We start from the raw sequence: 18330 nt of genomic DNA on the forward strand, positions 1-18330 counted from the left end.
CGAAGCTACGAAGACCCTTTGGGGTAGCTAGCTCGCTAGCAAGATACCAAGCTAGCTATCTTGCTAGCGAGCTAGCTAGCCAACTAGATAGCGATAAATAGCGAGTTAGATAGTTGGTGCAATACTGCATGTGTCAAGGTAAACAAAAAAGTCATTTTTCATCTTAAAAATATACCTATTCTTCACCAATTACAGATTGAGACAAAATGTTGGCCTTCAATGTGTCTTTTGTCATAAACTAAAAAGTACAGTTTGCTCCAGTGAACTACAACAGATCAAATGAGTGCATCTGTTCATAGAATATCCATGAGTCTCGAGTCTTTTAATACAGTATTGTCTTAAATTAAGTTTCATTTCCTTCATTTGCATGCTAAGAATGTCCGTTTTCAAACCACATTTATAGAAAGCGCCAATAGAAACTACAGAAATGAGCAGTCACATCAATTCGAGGCCAAACTGAAGTACATAAATTCTAATAAAACTGCAGCTACATTAGCATCAGTGCTAAACTCGTTGCTGGCCGCCATTGTGTCCAAGCTATTCAGATGGATTGAAATTAAAATTGTATTCATATGAATGTAATATTTATGGTGACAATTCTTTATAATAAGCTATTGTTGGACCACCCCCAAAAAAACCTTCAGATCTCCTGCAGCAAGTTGGCAGGGAAGAAGCCCAGCTTGCGTCCCGTGCTAACCTTCAGGTAACCGTTCACCTCATCACCTTTCTTCACCACAATCTGTGCCCACACACACACAAAAGACAATGACTTTTGTTTATCTCACACATTTCTTTGACTTTAATCGTCATATTGTGCGTGTGTGTGTGTGTTCACCTGGTCTTTCTTCAGGGTAATCTGGCCCATCTCTCTGTTGCCAACAAAGGAGCGTGTCACCTTATACACTCGCTCTCCGGCTCGTACTCGGATGATGTAATTGGCCGGGATGAAGCCCGCCCTCTCGCCGATCTTCCCCTGATGGGAGACAAATCGTAGCGCGACGACTCAATATCCGACAGAACGTTGGCGAAGACGTATCATTTTACATTATTTATCCACATCCTACAAATTAGAACGTCGAGATGATCATTTTTCTCAAACCGAAACAGCAAAAAAGGCAGTGATTACGCTTTGGGATAGGACAGTACCCCACCAGAACCAGCAGATGGTGCTGTGTTGAAAAAAAAAAAAAAAAAGATCTTGACACGGCTTGCGATTCAGTGATGAAATTCACAACGATACATTGCAAATGATTCTGAGTCGTTTTATACTGACTGTTTTATACTGCCTACAAAAAATAGCCAACTCGAACACATTAAAAGGAGTTGCAATGAATTAATCATGATGCGCATACTGTTGAATTCTTACAATCTATTGAATTATGTTATTAGTATATGTTTTTCCAAGTACAATATTATAGAGTGCGTTTTTCGTTGTTGGGTTTTTGGGGAAGAGGCGAATTAAGCTCGGAAATCTCAAGGCACCGCTATGAGCAAACTCTTCCTTGTTGAAAAGCGATACCAGAGCGAGGCGTACTCACCCTCCACCACTCCTCATTGGAGTCATCGATCACTGTGATGCGGTCGCCAGCGCTAGGCGACAAACAGGATGTGATTGTGACACGTTTAATTTAAAAAAATAAAATAAAAAAAAGACATGATAAGCGTGAAGACGTCTTACTGTACGTCCAGGTCATCTTTCTCGATAGCCTTGAAACTGTACAGAGCCAAGTAGTAATGAGACTGACTGAACACGCTGATCTTCCCTGGATGAGGCTTTTTACTCTGAGTAAAACAAGACGAATGATGACATCATATTTGCGGTTTCGTCCCATTTGAGATGAACTAATTGATTAGCGTGATCACGTTAATGTCGTTAATCTGACCTTGTCATCTGCTGGAGCCTTGTCTCCTCGCTTGTCTCCCTCTGAGCTAGCTACAGCGCACACGCAAAGGATAGAATAATTGCAATCATTTGCAAAAAAAAACTGTGACAATGTCACGACACTTTGCGAGACGTCCAGACATTGTGACGGAAAATTGCACACCTTACTGATAGTATCACGATAATTTGCCAATTGTGTTTATCTTTCCAGCATAATACTGACTGCGGTACTGACAGTATCACGAACATTTGTGAAAGAATTTGACAGTCCCATGATACTCTGTTAACAATACCGATATGATTGTGATACTTGCCAAAACCCTAATATATATTTCTACATGATAGAGATAGTATCACGATACTTTGCCACATTACTGATAGTATCACGATGCTTTCAAGGCATTACTGATATTCTCATGATACGATGCAAATTATACTGATATGTATTGCGATATTTAGAAAAATGATAAAAGTATCACAACACAAAAGATACTGACAGTATCGAGAGATTGCCAGTGACACTGATAGTATCACAGTCAATTATTTTGATATCAAGGAAGGCCAATGATACGATAGTATCGTGATACTTTGCTCGAGATAATGAGAGTATTCCGATACTTTGCCAGCGATTCTGATAGTATCTGATACTGATATGATAGTTTGCCAGCGACTAGACAGTATCACGATAACTTGCAAACGATACTTTACGTACCACGATACTTTGCCAAGGGTACGGATGGTATCACAATACATTTGTATCATTGCAGATATTCTAAAAGTAATTTGCCCATATTACCGATAGTATCACGATACTTCGTCAATGATACTAATAGTGTACCAATAATCAGCAAGCGATACTGTTCTTCCAACGAGTCAGCGAGTCACCCGCATGATTTGCTTGGCACAGGTTTTACGCTATAATAATAGAAAAAAGAAAGTATCTCGATACTTATTACGCAACACACAAATATGAATCTGATACTATGTCAACAATAATAATATCACAACACTTTGCCAAGAATACTGCTAGTAGCACATACTGTACATTCCCAATGATACGGACATTCCGATAATTTGACGGTGCTGATAGTCTTCTGATAAACCCCCCCGATACTGATAGTAGCACCTACTTTCTCAACGATACGGCTATTATCACGATCATTTGCCAATTATACTGATAGTGAAATACTTTCCCAACAATACTGAAACCAGACTAATTTGAAAACAACGCTGACATCACGAAACTTAAAATACTGTTTATGATCATGATAAATTGCCAATGATACTGACTTTTTTTGCAACTTAATTAGGGACTCACCTCCTTCACCGCCGTTCTCCTGCTGTTTGGGCTGGGACTCGTCTTCCTCCATCATCATCATCATCTAAAACGAATAGTACGCTATGACACCAATTCATGTAACAACTTGGATTGGAAGAACACTACATGCTTCCATACTGACGTTCTTTTTGTCCTCGGAGCCTTTCTTGCGCTCCTTGTTGGCCATAATGACGCCGATGCGCAGCGTCTCGAACACGGGGTCAGTGCGATTTGACTGCGCTGGCGACCAACAAAAATGATTTGGAAAATCATTCAACCGGCGAGAAGGAACACAAAAATGAGGGGAATGGGGGAAAAAGTAAGCCGCCATCATACCGCCAACACTCCAATAAATGCAATTGTATTACGGTTTCATTAGCGTATTATTACTTCGACTCACAGAAGGGCAACAGCTGGGAGACAGTAGCATTCTGCTGGCTGCTGTACAGAGGAGAACTGTACGCTCTCCTGAACCCCGGAGGCTGACACACAAGTGATAGTACGTGAAGTTTTGCACAAGATACTGCCAGTATCACGATACTTTTCCAACAATACTGACAGTATCCCAACACTTGAGCAACTATATTGATAGCGTCACAGTACTTCGCAAACAATTGCGACGACGGTATCACTTTGGATTTGAAACAACGATACTTTGTCAAAGATAGTATCGCAATACTTCTCAAATGATACCGACAGTATCAGAATACTTGATTAAAGATACTGATAATGACACTTTATAAATGACACTGATAGCATCACAAAACTTTGCCAAAGATACTGATTGTATCATAATACTCTGCGAATGATATGATAGTATCATGAAACTTGGCCAACAATACTATCAGAATATTTTGTCCAAAAAATATTGTGATGGCAACCCGCACGGCTGGTATATCGAAAAACTCGGGTCACTCGTATCTCAAGACACTGCTGTACTTTGAAACCAGCAACAGGGAGATACAGATTTGTACAGATGTATCCAAGAAATGAAAGCTCACAATTTTGCCAAAGCACCTCTGGAACTCTACGTAGGACTGGCACTGGTGGTGGATGCTGGTTTTGCAGTTCTTGCAGCGTAATGCGAACTTGTTGTTTACTGGAGACAGAGAAGGAAACGGTAAAAAAAAATAAACGAGTGAGCGCAGCAGAAGTTAAAATAAGTCACCAGGAAGCCCTGTACATACAAACGATCATGCGCGCGCACACGTCGCAGAACTTGGGCTTCTTGCAGTAGTGATCCTTGAACTTGTGCGGCCGGTCGTTGATGGGTTTGATGGATTCTGGCGGAGGTGGCTCGTCTCGCTCCTCTTCCTCCACCTCCTCGTTGTAGATGAAGTAGACCTGCACCACAACGCCTACAACAATGTAGTGAGCTACACTGCTCCCCCCCAGAAAATGCCATTTATTTGCCAAACCTAAATTCCAAGGGTCCTTCAAAGATAAACATATCCTAGAGATTTTGGACAATTGCTACCAAATTTGAACCCCTGTATATTAATCAGATAGGGGAAGCAAAAATTGTACAGACTTTCAGACTTTGTCATTGTGTGCGGGCGGAGCATGGTGGTAAAATTTGGCTCAAAAGTGCCAACATGAAAAATTCGGTCTGATTGGAATGGCCACTTCAACCAGAGTACAACACACCAAGAATTTTGAAAATCCACTGATGTGTTCTTGAGAAATTGAGATTTTATGTCGGGGGGGGCGGGGGGGGAATAATTGGACAATTGGATTTGTGTGCTATCCCCTATAGAAAAATCTGGTCCAAAACACCTTCAAATTTGAGCAAAAGAGTATATAGAAACTTCATTATTTCTTATTCTCAACATACTGTATCCTCCTCGAAGCTTTCATTTGATCTGCTAATTGGAGAAACCCTTCTGCCATTGGCTGACAAATTTCAGTTCAAAAATATCCACCAATACCTCTCGACTTGTACAGGCCCAACTTCTGAAGGGTTCGCCAAGTGTGAAGAAGTCTGGTTGCAAACGGCGTCACAACAATTCGTGAGAAGTGCAGTGTGGGCAAAAGAATAAGTCATGTATTTTAGTCATCACTTTTTTTTTTTTAATAAATTTTTAAAATTTTTTATTTATTTATTTATTTTTTATAAATGGTAGCCATTTGTCACATTTCTGTTAGAAAGATGGGTGACGGTAAAATTGCCAAGACTTATCGTTTTTGGGTTTGTGGGCGGAGTATCTTGGTGAAGTTTGACTCGGCATCAAACACCCCCCCCCCTGAACTTTCTGAAAATCCAGACCCAGGAAGCCAGTTTCACTTAGCAACATGACAACTTGTAGGCATGACCCACAAAACAACTCTCAAAAACCCATGCCCGAAAAAACTATTTTGGTTTGAAGTGACTGACAACCGGCAGAATCCGCAAATGAAATGTAACAAAGCTTTATTACGCTACTGCTACACTGATCACACACACGCACATTTAGGCTTCAGACGTGAACGGCCTCCAGCTCTCCATCATTGTCAAGATTAGAGGTTGTGCTGTGCTCGTCAGGCTGTGGATTAACACTGCAATCAGCGGTAATACAGCAGACGCACATTACGCCGCTGTCACTCGACAGCTCTATCCAGCTGTCAGCGTTCCTAAAGCCAGTGGCCACAATGGCTCAGAACATTCCGGGCTCAGGAAAAGTGTAAAGCAGTGTCCCTACTTTATTGGTGAAGTAGCTCAATAAATAAAAAGAATAAATAAAGTGTATAATTAGATTTTAATCAAACCATTTTAGAAAAAAAAAAAAAAGCAAAATGAATGAAAATATTTTAGTTTTGAACCGCACCAATATTGTTTCAAAACTGCATTTTAACAAATAAACAGCTTCCCTCTTCTGCAGTTGAGCAAATAAAAGTCAAAGTCCGTTATTTCCAGAAATACGTTACATATGAATACAGCAAAAAATAATAATAATAACCTTCTGGCCTGTGCTTTGTTTGCTGCACACAACGTTATCAATGACAGTATCCTGGCTGGTCCGCCAACATTAAAGAGCACTAAAGTACAGCAGGTGATCGCACGTTGCAATGGCAATAATAAAGATGCTGGTCTAAGTATCTTTGGAAATTTTCATTTGAAGGTTAAAATACTACTTCTTACTACTTTGATTGAAAACAACTACCATATACTTTGGGACACGGCCTGAATAAACAACCCATGTGATATGCCTTACCGTGTTATCATCCTCTTTCACCACATTATCCGGCAGAGGGGGGTTGTCATGAATATCCACAGAGTCCTTGTCATCCAGCCTGTCATCGTCACATCGCAAAACGTCACAAGTGGCAAAAAAATTAAAAATAATGATACAAAAAAATACACTGTACATAAACATTTCACCACAGGAGATCCTCAGATGTTGTAATAAATCAGGGTTACTAATGTATACTCACGAGTCGTAGTTCGCCATGGTGCACAGCTGAGGTTTTGGGTCACAGAAGTAACAAAAGCTGAGGTTTTAGGTATCAGACGTACCAGAAGCCTAAGTTTGGAGTGCCAGAAGTACCAAAAACTGAGGTTTGGGGTCCTAGAAGTATCAGAAGCTGAGGTTTGTGATCCAAGCAGATTTCACTGAACACACAAAATACATCATTACAAGCAAGCAGATCAAATCAAATGTGTGGCAATGAGGAAAATCTCTCTCATTACATCCATCAAGGCAGTACACAAACAGTTATTACCGATTTGATCTGAAAGGGGAGTCACGCTGATTTTCCTGATAAGAAGAAAACAAACTACTGGCGATGTTGCTGCTACTCGGGTTTCTCTGTTAAAAACCATGCGACGCCACACAGCACACGTATCTAAAAACTGTCAGAAAAAAAGGGACAAATGATGAGTTACACACGCCGAATGTAGTTGATCAAACTGACCATAAATGTTGAACTCTTCTACTCTCAATTATTTTCTGGCCGACTTTTCCACGTCCGCCGTTCCAAATGAGGCTCCAACAGGTGGGAGCTCGGGAAGACAAATGCCAGCATGGCCAGTCCGGCCCTGCCCGACTCGCCGTGGGAGAGCATGTGTGACTGTTGGGGACAGCTGAGCACTTGAAAAGCTTTGAAAGGTTCCCCCAGCTGAATGGTAAAGAATTGCACCGCTCGCCCAATTGCCCCTGGCCTCAATATAACCACTCACTTAAGATTATGAGCACAGAGGAGCTCCCATTTACATTGCATTACAGAAAAATACCAGACGATTATTTTTGTGAACTGTGGGTCCTGTGATTAAAGGTCTGATGACAAAGATGTTATGGGGTCAGTTAAAATTCATATTTGCATTGTTTATATGTTATGTAATACATGCACATAACTTCCAACAAGTTTTCAACCATAGTTTAGCTGAAAATGAGGTTTTTATGACGCATATTGAGTCCTACCCGAACATACCCGAAGTTCAAGACACAGGGGTGTGGTTCCTCTATCCATCGCAAGGGCTACCAGAAGTGACGTTGCAATTGACAAACACACTATACGCAATGGCGAGCAACGTGTTGGAATCTGTGGAGGACGATGATTTCAACGTACAGGAACACCCGACTGAACTTCGGCATCGTCAAAGCGTACGTTTGAGCCGATCGGGAGGTCGGATCCTGACAGTGACGACGACGAGCAGCCAAGTAGCAGCTGTACAACAGAAAAAGAACTGTGGCCACTGACTCGATGGGACGTTATGTCAAAAGCATGTCTTTTGATACACTCATGGCTTGAAATAATCCCACCCCTGGGTGCCAATATTTTTGAGGACGACTATACGTATTATATATTCATATGTGTTTCAGTGACATGGCACAAGCTTTTACATAGGATGCATTACTCCAATATTTAGTGTGCCCCTCGCTCGAGTTGCGTTATAACACGCCGCACACAAAGTCTTTGCTGTGCATCTGTTGACTTGTCATACAGGTAAAAGTACAGACGACAGTACTGAAATACTATGGGTCTTTTTTTCCTACTCCCCAGTGCATAGTAACCATAATAGAGTCGTAGGTATATACAAGGAAATGCTCACCTCGTTTGTGACGCTTCGCTGGTGCATCGTGGCGGCTGCGAGATTTAGTTCTCTTGCTGGCTGTGGAGGTCCCGATGGCCGTAGGAAAAATAGTTGGCACCGCAGCTGGCTTCAGCCTCTGCCTAAGTACACCTGTGTAGCCAATGCTTTCTCAAAACACACCGGTTCGAAGCGATCGGCAAGGCGTTTGGAATGCTTGCTAGGCACCCATAGCTGACCACGTTTCTTCCCGTCGAGTGACTTTAACCATCCACTGGTCACGTATTACTTCTTCACTTGGAAAGCCCCCCAAAAAAAACAAAAAAACTTGCAGCTGTCTGAGCCATTTGTACAACCAAATGCTACACAATACACCATCATGACATCATTAAATCATACGATAACAAATATACAAGGACGGGAACAACAGCATGGAACAATAGCACACAACGCCGAATGAACAGGATGTTTGGCTTGTGTGACATCACAGCGGCGGAAAGAGACGAAGACCGGAAAGCGCATATTTATCGATTTAACTGCTCTATATCTGCCATATAATCACTTCGAAATGGCAGATGTGGTTTGTAAAGGGGTTCTAGAGTTAAAGAAAAACATTTAAATCTTTGTCCTCTGACCTTTAAGGGTTATATAAATTAACTTGACTTATTCCGCAAGGCTAAACCAGACGCTAGCTGCCGTTCTGAAAAGCAATTGTCAACCCTTATATTTTTCTTTTAAGATCACAGTAGACGCTGACCCAGGATGGCAAGTTGCTATGTGAAGACAACTGCAAAATCCAGCATCGTTGCGTGTAAAAGTATTCTGCAACGCTTGACTAGATCCTCACTTTTCCCACCCTGTTGTGTTGAAAGCAATTGTCACCTTTTTTTTTTTGGTCACACCAGAAGTTGACCCATGGCAGCATGGTGAGCAAGGAAAACAAACCCTGCTTGAATGGGTTATGTGGATTAATTAAAATAATAATAAAAAAAGTATTCCACAACCCTGGACCAGACACTTACTTCTCCAACCCTGTTGCGTTCCAAGCAATCGTCTTTCTCAGTCACTTTATTTAACATTACCTTAGACACTGGCACAATATCAGCAATATGCCACTTTGCAGGGATTGTGTAAAGGGTGGATAAATGCCAGCTATTGCAAAAGGATGTAAAGCACTTGGTGAAACGCTATTTTGCGAAAATTGATGGATGTGCGCTGTTTGACTGGCTACCGATCCAGGGAGGACCCAACTTTTCTCATGTCAGCTCGTATAGGCTCCAGCTCACTCCCAACCCTAATGACGGCAGGCAGTACAGAAAAATGGATTGATCTCGGCATCAAAAAGGCTTGCGCGTCTCGGCATGGTGACACCAGCGTAAAAGAGATGTGTATGCATTGAAGAGTAACAAAACCATACCAAGCAGTTCTTTGATTTTTCAACTTTTATATTTTTAAAAACAAACAAAAAAATAACAGATTAAATAAAATTTACAGTAGACAAATGCAATCATTGTGCACTTCAACTACATTTTCTGATACTTTCTGCACAGCTGTCAACAAAAAAACGCAAAGACAATGTGGGGGAGGAGGCAGGTGGGCATTGCGGGAGAGGACAGTAAAGAGGTGCTATGTGGGGAATAGGAGCAGGGGATGAATAGGGAAGGAGGGAGGAAAAGGAAAAAGGCCAAAAAATGTTCACTCGGGGAGGAAGAAAAAAAAAATCGAAAAAAAAATCACTGAATATATAGATTTCTTTGTTCCTTACATCACTTATATAAATATATTGAACCCTCTCCCTCCCCCGACAAGAAGAGCGCAATACAGAACCCCACAACAGCAGTAAGGCAAACAGAACGCGAGAGAAGAGCGAGTGACAGAGAGAAAGAGAGAGAGTGCAGAGCAGCATGAGACATGGACGAGAGAGAGAGAGAGCGAGAGAGAGAGAGAGCGAGAGAGAGAGAGAGAGAGAGAGAGAGAGAGAGAGAGAGAGAGAGAGAGAGAGAGAGAGAGAGAGAGAATGTGTAAATCAGCAAGGTGGCGGGAGATGATTGGTGGCGGGAAAAGCGCTGGAAGAAGAAGGACGCAAAGAAGGTTGAGGACGAAGAGGTTAGACTGAGGTCGACTGTCCAGTGTGTGTTTGTTTTCCTTTTGTGTGCTACGTGACTCTGTTGTGCGCGTGTGTTTTCTGTAGTGTGTGAGATTGCATTTTTCGTATGACGGCAGCACAAATTTCAAGGGTGAAACACATGCTCGCGTGTCCCGTGTGCTCTTCCGCTATATAAATACAAAAAACGAGGAATAAAAACCAACGACCAAATCAAAGTTGAAAGCAAACACCGACCACCTCAAGAGTCACACCTTCCCTTTTTATACATTTGACACGTTTAAGGTTTTTTTTTTTTTTTTTTTTTTCTTTCTTTGCAATGGTACACCAAGAGCAGTCCCTCGCCCCGACCCACCTCAGTCCTCCGAGCTTACTCCGCCGCTCCACGCCGAGAGTCCGCGTGTGCCGTCCTCTCACTGAGAGCTGGCTCTCTCCAGCACACGCAGGTCATAGCTCTTTTTGGCGGCCCTCAGTTTGAAGAGACCGGCCGCGCTGTTGTTCAGTTTGAAGGAAGCACTCTGGGCAGCCATGGTGCTGGGGAACACGGCCACCACTGTGTACAGGTGGGCCGGGTCGCCGCCGCCCGCCACGCCCGAGGCCCCGGCGGGTCCGCAGCCTCCCCGGCCTCCCTGAGGCTCCTTCAGCCACTGGATCTTGGCGCCGCACAGCGACAGCTGGTTGAAGAGCTTTTCGGCATCTGGACGTGAAATCCCTTCGGGCAGGTCCGTTACTTCCAGCACGCGACTCACCACTGGAACACGAGCAGATGGAGGAGGGTTCAAGAGACAAGCGAGAAGTTAACGGACCTCCCTGCTCACAAACACCTCAGATTCTCTCTTAACTGACAATTGTGGGAATTTGAGCATTCAACTTCATTACAAGCCTGATTATCAGATGTCGCTTAAAGATTACCTCGAGTAATTATCATGTGAAATGAGGTCATTTGAGTTATTTTTCTTCCCTGATCTGTTTGGGGCCAACATCGAAGGCACACACAAAGATAATCGGGCTAATTCTTTTTCCGATTTATCCCTTTCCTGACCAAGGACAACTAACGGCAGACTATCTTGTTTTATAAAACATCCTATAAGATTATCCTTCGGTCTGAGGTGTGTTGAGAGTGGATTTGTCCCGATAAAAGCGTCAGAAACGAGTCGGGCCTGACAATCTTTAATATTGAGCATGTTCAATATTTACGACCAAAAATCTTTGGGGAAATCGTGTGGGGAAAGCCGACTAGTCGGCAAGTCATGACGCCATGAATTGTGACGTGAAACAGAACGTAGCCAATCAAGAAGTGACCTGACTGAGGAACAAATAAGCGGCTGTAAATAAAAATAAACATGAATTACCCAAAACAAAGGCTAATAACACCAGCCAATACCTACATTTGAGAACTCACCTCTAGCTTGCACAGCAAACTATAAAGTCTGCTTTCATGCGGGATTTTTTCCAGTCTTTAAGTTTTTTATTTCGGGATTTTTCTGTAAAAAAAAAAAAATAGTCCCAAGACTACACCATCATCCCCTCCTCTCGCGTGTCTTCTTCCATGTTGTGTCTAGTGTGTCCGGGTTGTTGCCGTTTGTTCTTCTTCGTTTTTCTTAGATCACATTTGATCAGGCAAGATTTCTGTATTAGAGGACTAGAATCTAGATCGGCGGTGGAACAGAATCTTTGTTTGTGGTGTGCCGTGTCGCCATAAGCACACCATATGCAGTACGACCAAAACTGTTAAATGCCTGATTTTGTTTGATCTTCGTGTGGGGTCTCTTAAAGATAAACAATCTTTTAAGATTTGAAAATGCCTTGTGTGTGCCAAGCCTAAATTACTTTCGTCATTATATTGTTGACTCCGATTTAAAAATTTGTGGTATGTATTTATTTTTTGTTTACTTCAGTTATTTACATGCAATTTGGGCATCTGAGCACGGGGGTTGTTTCATGGGTTCGTTGAATGTAAACAGTTATATTGGATGTGTGTCACTTGGAAGGTACATGGAAATAGACAGTCCCCAAAAAAAAAAAATTCAAGATAAATGTGTTTAATCGGAATTGAGCCCTTGGTCCTGCAGTGTAAATCCAGTCTAAAAGGGTATGAATCACTTTGCAGCTTTGTGATGAAGAAATGATTTTGCCAAATCATCTCTCTGACATTCAAACTCACCAACATCTGTGGTGCCGAGATCCGTGGATGCAGATTTGAGCGTTTGCTTTTTCCCTCGTGCGCTGTGTTTCATGACTCCTTGGCCCTGCACACGACAAAGAATTAATTACGGGATTGCAGTTATGACAACCGGTGACGGCAAACACAACGTGGAGAATTTGAAATGTGACAATTAGGACCTGATGGGAGTTGTATGACGACTGGCCATGCATAAGCTGAGGCGGGCACAGGCTGTACTGGAGGGGCTGTCCCAATAGAGAGTAGCGGCCGTCACCTGAACACAAGATCAATGTAAACGTTTAAGGTTTATTGCTCAAAAAGCATTCACATGACACTACATTTGGTACACTTGCACACCATAAGAGCCAATACAAGAACTGTCTGATTATAAAAATATATTCATTTTCACTTTGATTGACATATTCAGAGGGATGTTAAAATGTTTGTTATTGTGATGGTTGTCTCTGTGAAATTAAAATGATCACAGAGCCAATCCAATAAAGTAAGGCTATTACCAGCAGTATGCTTGAGTAAATATAGGTCCAAGTGCAGATGAGGCAAGCGGTGTGCTGTGTGTACAGTATGTTTATCGTGGCATGATGCCAGTCATGTGACCCAAAGAGGTGAAATGACAGCCTCTTGGGTGGGGGGGTGTAGGTGAAAGATCAATGTCTTCATCATTTAGACTAGTTTTTCAACTACCTCAAGTTAAGCATGCATACTCTCCGACACAGCCACCAAGTCAATAGATTTGTTGCTAATCCCCTTTTTACCGAGAGCTGTTGGAAAACTAACTAGGTATCGATTAGCCCCTTCCTTTGTCGTATAACCTTACACCACCATGGTCGTCATGAAAACAAAAGTTGTACTCACCATTTGCATGACAGAGCCAGTGTCTCACAAATGGATATGAGGTGTGCTTTAATTCTTTATGCTTTGTATATTTTGATGGGAGAAAGTCAATAAGACCTTTTATTAAGACAGCTGGGAACTGTTTTAAATTGTGAAAAGTATCCACAATTGTGTGTCATCTTCATATGTTATTGCAGTGCTGAACATTAACCCCTCTCAGTCACTGGATACGTGTATGTTTTCCAAGTGCAGTTCCATTTATGTACAACGCTTTTTTTTTTTCGTGAATGCCACATTTGGTCGCAAATGAACGCTTCTTGTTCACCTGGAGCTGTCCCTCCCGGCCGTGGAAACTGGGGAATGATGGGTAATGGTCCCAGGCCAGGACAGACGCTGCTGACGCTACCAGAGGGTGACGGGGTGGGAGACTGAGTCGGAGAGGCCAGCGGACTCGTCAGTTGGGTGCTGGGCTGCATACAAGCAGGCGAACAGATACAACGTGAGAATGACTGTGTGTGAGAGCTGCTTTTGAATTGACGCCACGCGTCTACCTGTGGAGTGTTGTCAACTTTGTAGAGCTCTCCCGGCTTGCTGGGCCTCTGCTCTATGCTGTAGTACTTGCACGGGTTCCACTGGACCAGCGGAGGATTCTGGGGAGGCTGGGGTCCATTAGGGACGCTGAGCTGCATTACCATGACTCCGGGACCAGGAGGCGGGACTCCTGATGACAGACACATGATCAGTTATCAAATACATACATAACAAATATTGTTCCGGTGTGTGAAAACACAAAAAAGCATGAACAAGGACATATGATACTTCAACGGGCTGCCAATTAAGTCCATGTTATTTGTATCCACATTCATTCATGGCCAAACGAGTGTACAATTATTTATTTATAAAGTTTTCCAGAAAGTCTTTAAATATTACTTAGTGGCAAAACAGCAGACCCTCTTTCTCTCTGTCTGAACTTTCCCCAGGTAAACCTTCACCTGGGTCTTATGTAACCCCTGACAACACACAAACTGATAGCTAAATAAAATGGTTGAGACGTCCACAATGCAAAGGTTTTTAACACCCCCCCCCCCCATTTTCCTTAAACAAAAATTGTAACTTGTCAGGATGTTGGGGGTCTCACCTGAATATTGCTGCTGTAACTGCTGAGGGTTGCAGGGGGACGGAGATGGTGCGATTTGATACTGATCAGAGCTGGGGGCCTGCAGGTAGCCTACTGATGGGCTGCCAACAAAGGAACAAAGACACTGTGAAAACACTTGCATCCAAACACAGTCAAACACTGAGTTTCACCAAAGTATTAGAAACGATGGTTGTATTTAAAATTATGTCAAAGGGCCAAATACTTTGGAGCCCCAGAAAAACGGGAGCAAAAAATGGCTGTAATTCCTAATTGGTGGTCTTGAATTAATGCTGAAAGTCGACACACCAATTGCTTGTTAATTGTTTTATCTCAAATTGTGTACATTAGGCAAAAAAATAAATAACCTTTTCCAAATACTTCCAGACCTACCGATGTACATACTAAGGGGGCAGTGTTTGATATTCCCAGTGCAGTAGATAAAACAATTACATAGCACGACTCCATATGGCCTTAGAATATATCAACATATATTTTATATATATTTTTGGGAATGGCAGAAATTTGGTGAAATTGTCTTTTTTCTCAGCAGGGGGCGATGTGCGCAATATTTCCCTAGGTTCAGTTACACACAGAAACTCCCCTGCATTGGGATTTGGTTAATGCCCTGTCTCCTTTACAAATGCATGCCAATTTGTACCTTGTGCTGCTTTGCTGTGTGGGTGTGATAACACTGTAGTAAACAGGCATGGGGCCCTGGACCGACTGGCTGACCGGCACCATCACCTGCTGCTGGTACTGCTGCTGCACCACCTGCTGACTTTCGTTTGCCACTGGCACCTGCAAGACATGTCAGTATCGAATAAAACAAGCCTCAGTGGATTTGTTGTGTTTGTTGTTGTATGAGTCTGTTTTAGTGGACAATATGCATTTGAAGCCATTTCATACTGTATCATCAATGGTACCTGATAGGATTGCATCTGCGGATACTGCACCACGATACTTTGCATTTGTCCTCCAATGCCAGCTCTCTGGGAGTTGAGAAGAGTGGGGTTTTGCGGCTGCTGCACCCCGATCATGCCCTGGTAGCTGGGCTGCTGGCTGGGCATCATGGTCTGTAGACCTGGTGACAGCAGACAAGAATTTCAGAGAAAAAAATGAGACCTCTTTGCTCAAAGGCAAAATAGGAGGCCATTAAAGAAACATACCAATAATGTGAATTTGAGCATTTTTCTCTCCTTTCGATCAAAGACTTTTCATCTGTGTTGAAATGATTATCCTGTAGTGTGGGGTGCGTTAACTTAAGAGTCATTTTTCATCCCCTATCTGCCCGCGAAGATGGTCTGGGCTAACAATCGTAAATGTTAAACCTGTTCAATATTTGCAATGGCAAATCCTTAAGTGTATGGTCAACCCAGTTGGGCTGAGCTATGTGCTCCCTGATTGTGAAGTAAACGGAACGATAGCCCATTAGAAAGGGACCTTAAGCTCACGCTATTGCTAGACACAAATAGAGAAACAACTGGTAGGGCTGAGGGTTGAAATAACATGTCTTCGTAATCATTCATCATGACAAGGAGAAGAGGTTGCACTTGGAATGTTAACAGTTAACTTATTGGGTTTCTTCTTCTCAAACTACTCAACTTTGTTTTTTCCTGCAATCTGAGTGTCTTGTGGCAACATGCTGCTCGTTTGGGGGAGGAGACTCATGACTGTCGGAAAAGACATGGTATGTGTGGTGTGTCATGTTAGTCATCTTGAGTACACCACACACTCAGAGAGGCATAAGCACAGACTTGATTTTTTCCCTCCTCTCGTCATGCGGGGAGTCTCTCAAATGATAAGGATGTGTTGTACTCCCTCAAGATACATTTGAAGAATCACAGCTTTAAATATGAGTAAATAGAAGCCGAGTGTCCCATTTTTCTCTCAGCCAAATTATAAACAAGACAATGACCGTGGATCAAGGTCGCACTGACAAGAGATCTACGTGGATCTGGCATACGTTCAGTAAGAACCAGAGTCCAGTGTGTTTGTCAATAGTTTCTAACAAACACACAAGCAACCTCAGCAAAATAGAAATGAAACCGGCTGGGGATTAGATGGGATCCTGATTAATGGCACAGGTTATCCCAGTTTACGAAAAAGTATACACGAGCAAACATTCTTTCTGTTTACTGCAGGTTTTCTGTATATGGGGAGTTGAACTAATAAAAGTACAGACCTGACTGTTGTGCAGGCTGAGGCATGGGCTGTGTGCGCTGAGCGGGGTAAGACACCTGGTGGGACATGGGCTGGGCCACACGGTACTGCTGGCCTGAACTGGGATACTGACCAGGGGGGTAGTATGAAACTTGTATCTGAAGAAAAAATAAATAAAAAACAAACAAACACAGTCACTATGCAAGATATGTATGGTATGTGTCTGATATACAGATATGCAAAGAACAAGCGGTTAGCGGTCAAACTCAAGACTTTGAGAGATGAGAAAAGTATGCTCAAAAAGACACCTACATTGGGCATGTCATAAACCGAGGACCCCTTGTACAAAGCAGCACTGAGGGGAGAAAGTTCATTCAAGTTCTAAAAGCCTCTTACAATAAACTGTGGTCAAAAGGTCCACTGTACTGGATGGGTGCATCACCATAGCCGGTTTAAGGACAACGCTGACCATGCTCAGTTTTTCCTTTATCCTTCCATTAAGTATGGAAACAGAACATAGACAAATGAAACTTTCCAGGAGACAAATCAATAGGATTGAAGCACTTGTCTTATACAACAAGGCTAAACGTGGCATATACAATTTCCAAATGAGACATCCAGCAGGAAGGCAGAGGGGAAAGCAAATGTGAAAGAGGATTGATTTGTTCTTCCTGCACGAAAACATTCAGCCTTTTCTGACGACGCACCTGCCAATATCTCCACTCATGTTACACTGGGGACTACCCACCCGTTGAACAACAGAGGGCAACACTGTTGGTAAGGAGATCGGAACTGCCGTTTGTGCGTGTATGGTAAATTGTGCACTTGTATTAAGCTTTGGGAAAATACAGACACTGAATTGCTTTTCACCTGGCTGTAGCACTATTGCCAATGCCTCACAATGAGTGAGCACAGCTATTAAGAACCAACTAAAAAAAGCCTACCGCTCCAGAATTATCCTACGCTTCCCATTACGCCCGCCGCAGTCCGCCATTTAATGGCCAGTTTAGACGGCTTGCCTCGAATAGAGTGCAATTACAACTTTATGGGTTGGAGCTGAAAGGAAAAAAAAAAAAAAAAAAAAAAAACTAACAAAAAAAAAGCCCGAATGGGTGAGTGAAGAGTGTGAATGACTGCTAGTGAGAGAAGTCATCGCCACCACCTCTGCAATGGGGAGAATGGGACTGACCGATATTACTATGATATTCCAAGCCAAAACACAATATCTCGGAGAGTGATCTGTGTGTGATTTGCACCACAGAGTGTCCTGAGAGATAATAAGGTTTGTTGTGTGAAATTATCCAATTTCACTTACATGGTCAGACAATTATTTATTTACAACAAAATAATGCATTTTTGTTAATCTGTGCCAGCGACATCTGGTGCGAGGCAGAACAATTCAATGTACTTCCACTAGGTGGCAGAAGATAAAGTGAACCTTGTTGGCATTCTTTCAACAGTCCTAAGTCCCTGCGTTCTCCTCCGGCTGGGGTTCTCACTCCCCTTTAAAACCTAGATCTATCTGACTGAAATTTCCAATACAGGACAGGTTTGGAAAAAAAAAAAAAAAGAGAAAAGTTATGGCTTTCTGCAAGCATACCAGCTTTAAGATCAATTAACCCTAACCCCAAACCTTGACACCAACTAGGCCTATGTAAATTTGTGAGTAAATTGAGACAGGATCATCATCATTTCAGAATACCT

At 42.5% G+C, this 18330-nt stretch overlaps 2 protein-coding genes across 8 annotated transcripts in view; both read right to left on the minus strand.

Moving 5' to 3' along the window:
• Nucleotides 1–640: 640 nt before the first annotated feature.
• LOC133408998 (SH3 and cysteine-rich domain-containing protein 3-like) lies at nucleotides 641–6628 on the minus strand. Its single transcript, XM_061688458.1, has 12 exons — nucleotides 6612–6628; nucleotides 6392–6470; nucleotides 4388–4544; nucleotides 4202–4299; nucleotides 3601–3682; nucleotides 3343–3440; nucleotides 3201–3264; nucleotides 1884–1933; nucleotides 1679–1782; nucleotides 1539–1590; nucleotides 836–973; nucleotides 641–739 (listed from the first exon to the last, which is right to left on the minus strand). Exons 1-12 carry the CDS (start codon nucleotides 6626–6628, stop codon nucleotides 641–643), a joined length of 1038 nt encoding a protein of 345 aa, XP_061544442.1.
• Nucleotides 6629–10586: 3958 nt separating this feature from the next.
• The window catches only part of LOC133408823 (R3H domain-containing protein 2), a 52738-nt gene continuing 44994 nt past the window's right edge, over nucleotides 10587–18330 (minus strand). For all 7 annotated transcript variants that reach the window (XM_061688085.1, XM_061688083.1, XM_061688084.1 and 4 more), the window contains 9 exons: nucleotides 16649–16784; nucleotides 15390–15547; nucleotides 15125–15264; nucleotides 14467–14567; nucleotides 13880–14049; nucleotides 13654–13798; nucleotides 12656–12750; nucleotides 12477–12561; nucleotides 10587–11063 (listed from right to left, as the gene is read on the minus strand). In XM_061688085.1, the coding sequence (XP_061544069.1) occupies nucleotides 10726–11063; nucleotides 12477–12561; nucleotides 12656–12750; nucleotides 13654–13798; nucleotides 13880–14049; nucleotides 14467–14567; nucleotides 15125–15264; nucleotides 15390–15547; nucleotides 16649–16784 (1368 nt within the window). In that variant the 3' untranslated portion in view covers nucleotides 10587–10725. The remainder of the gene's footprint in view (nucleotides 11064–12476; nucleotides 12562–12655; nucleotides 12751–13653; nucleotides 13799–13879; nucleotides 14050–14466; nucleotides 14568–15124; nucleotides 15265–15389; nucleotides 15548–16648; nucleotides 16785–18330) is intronic.

The sequence above is a fragment of the Phycodurus eques genome, chromosome 10 (genome assembly GCF_024500275.1).
Source record: "Phycodurus eques isolate BA_2022a chromosome 10, UOR_Pequ_1.1, whole genome shotgun sequence".
NCBI classification, from domain to species: Eukaryota; Metazoa; Chordata; class Actinopteri; order Syngnathiformes; family Syngnathidae; genus Phycodurus; species Phycodurus eques.

Bases quoted from the DNA above. Each gene is read 5' to 3' on its own strand.
- LOC133408998 (XM_061688458.1), bottom strand. The intron at 4,300-4,387 runs GTATGTACAGGG...CTCTGTCTCCAG, and splicing joins GTGCGCGCGCATGATCGTTT to TAAACAACAAGTTCGCATTA. The intron at 974-1,538 runs GTGAGTACGCCT...GTCTCCCATCAG, and splicing joins CCAATGAGGAGTGGTGGAGG to GGGAAGATCGGCGAGAGGGC.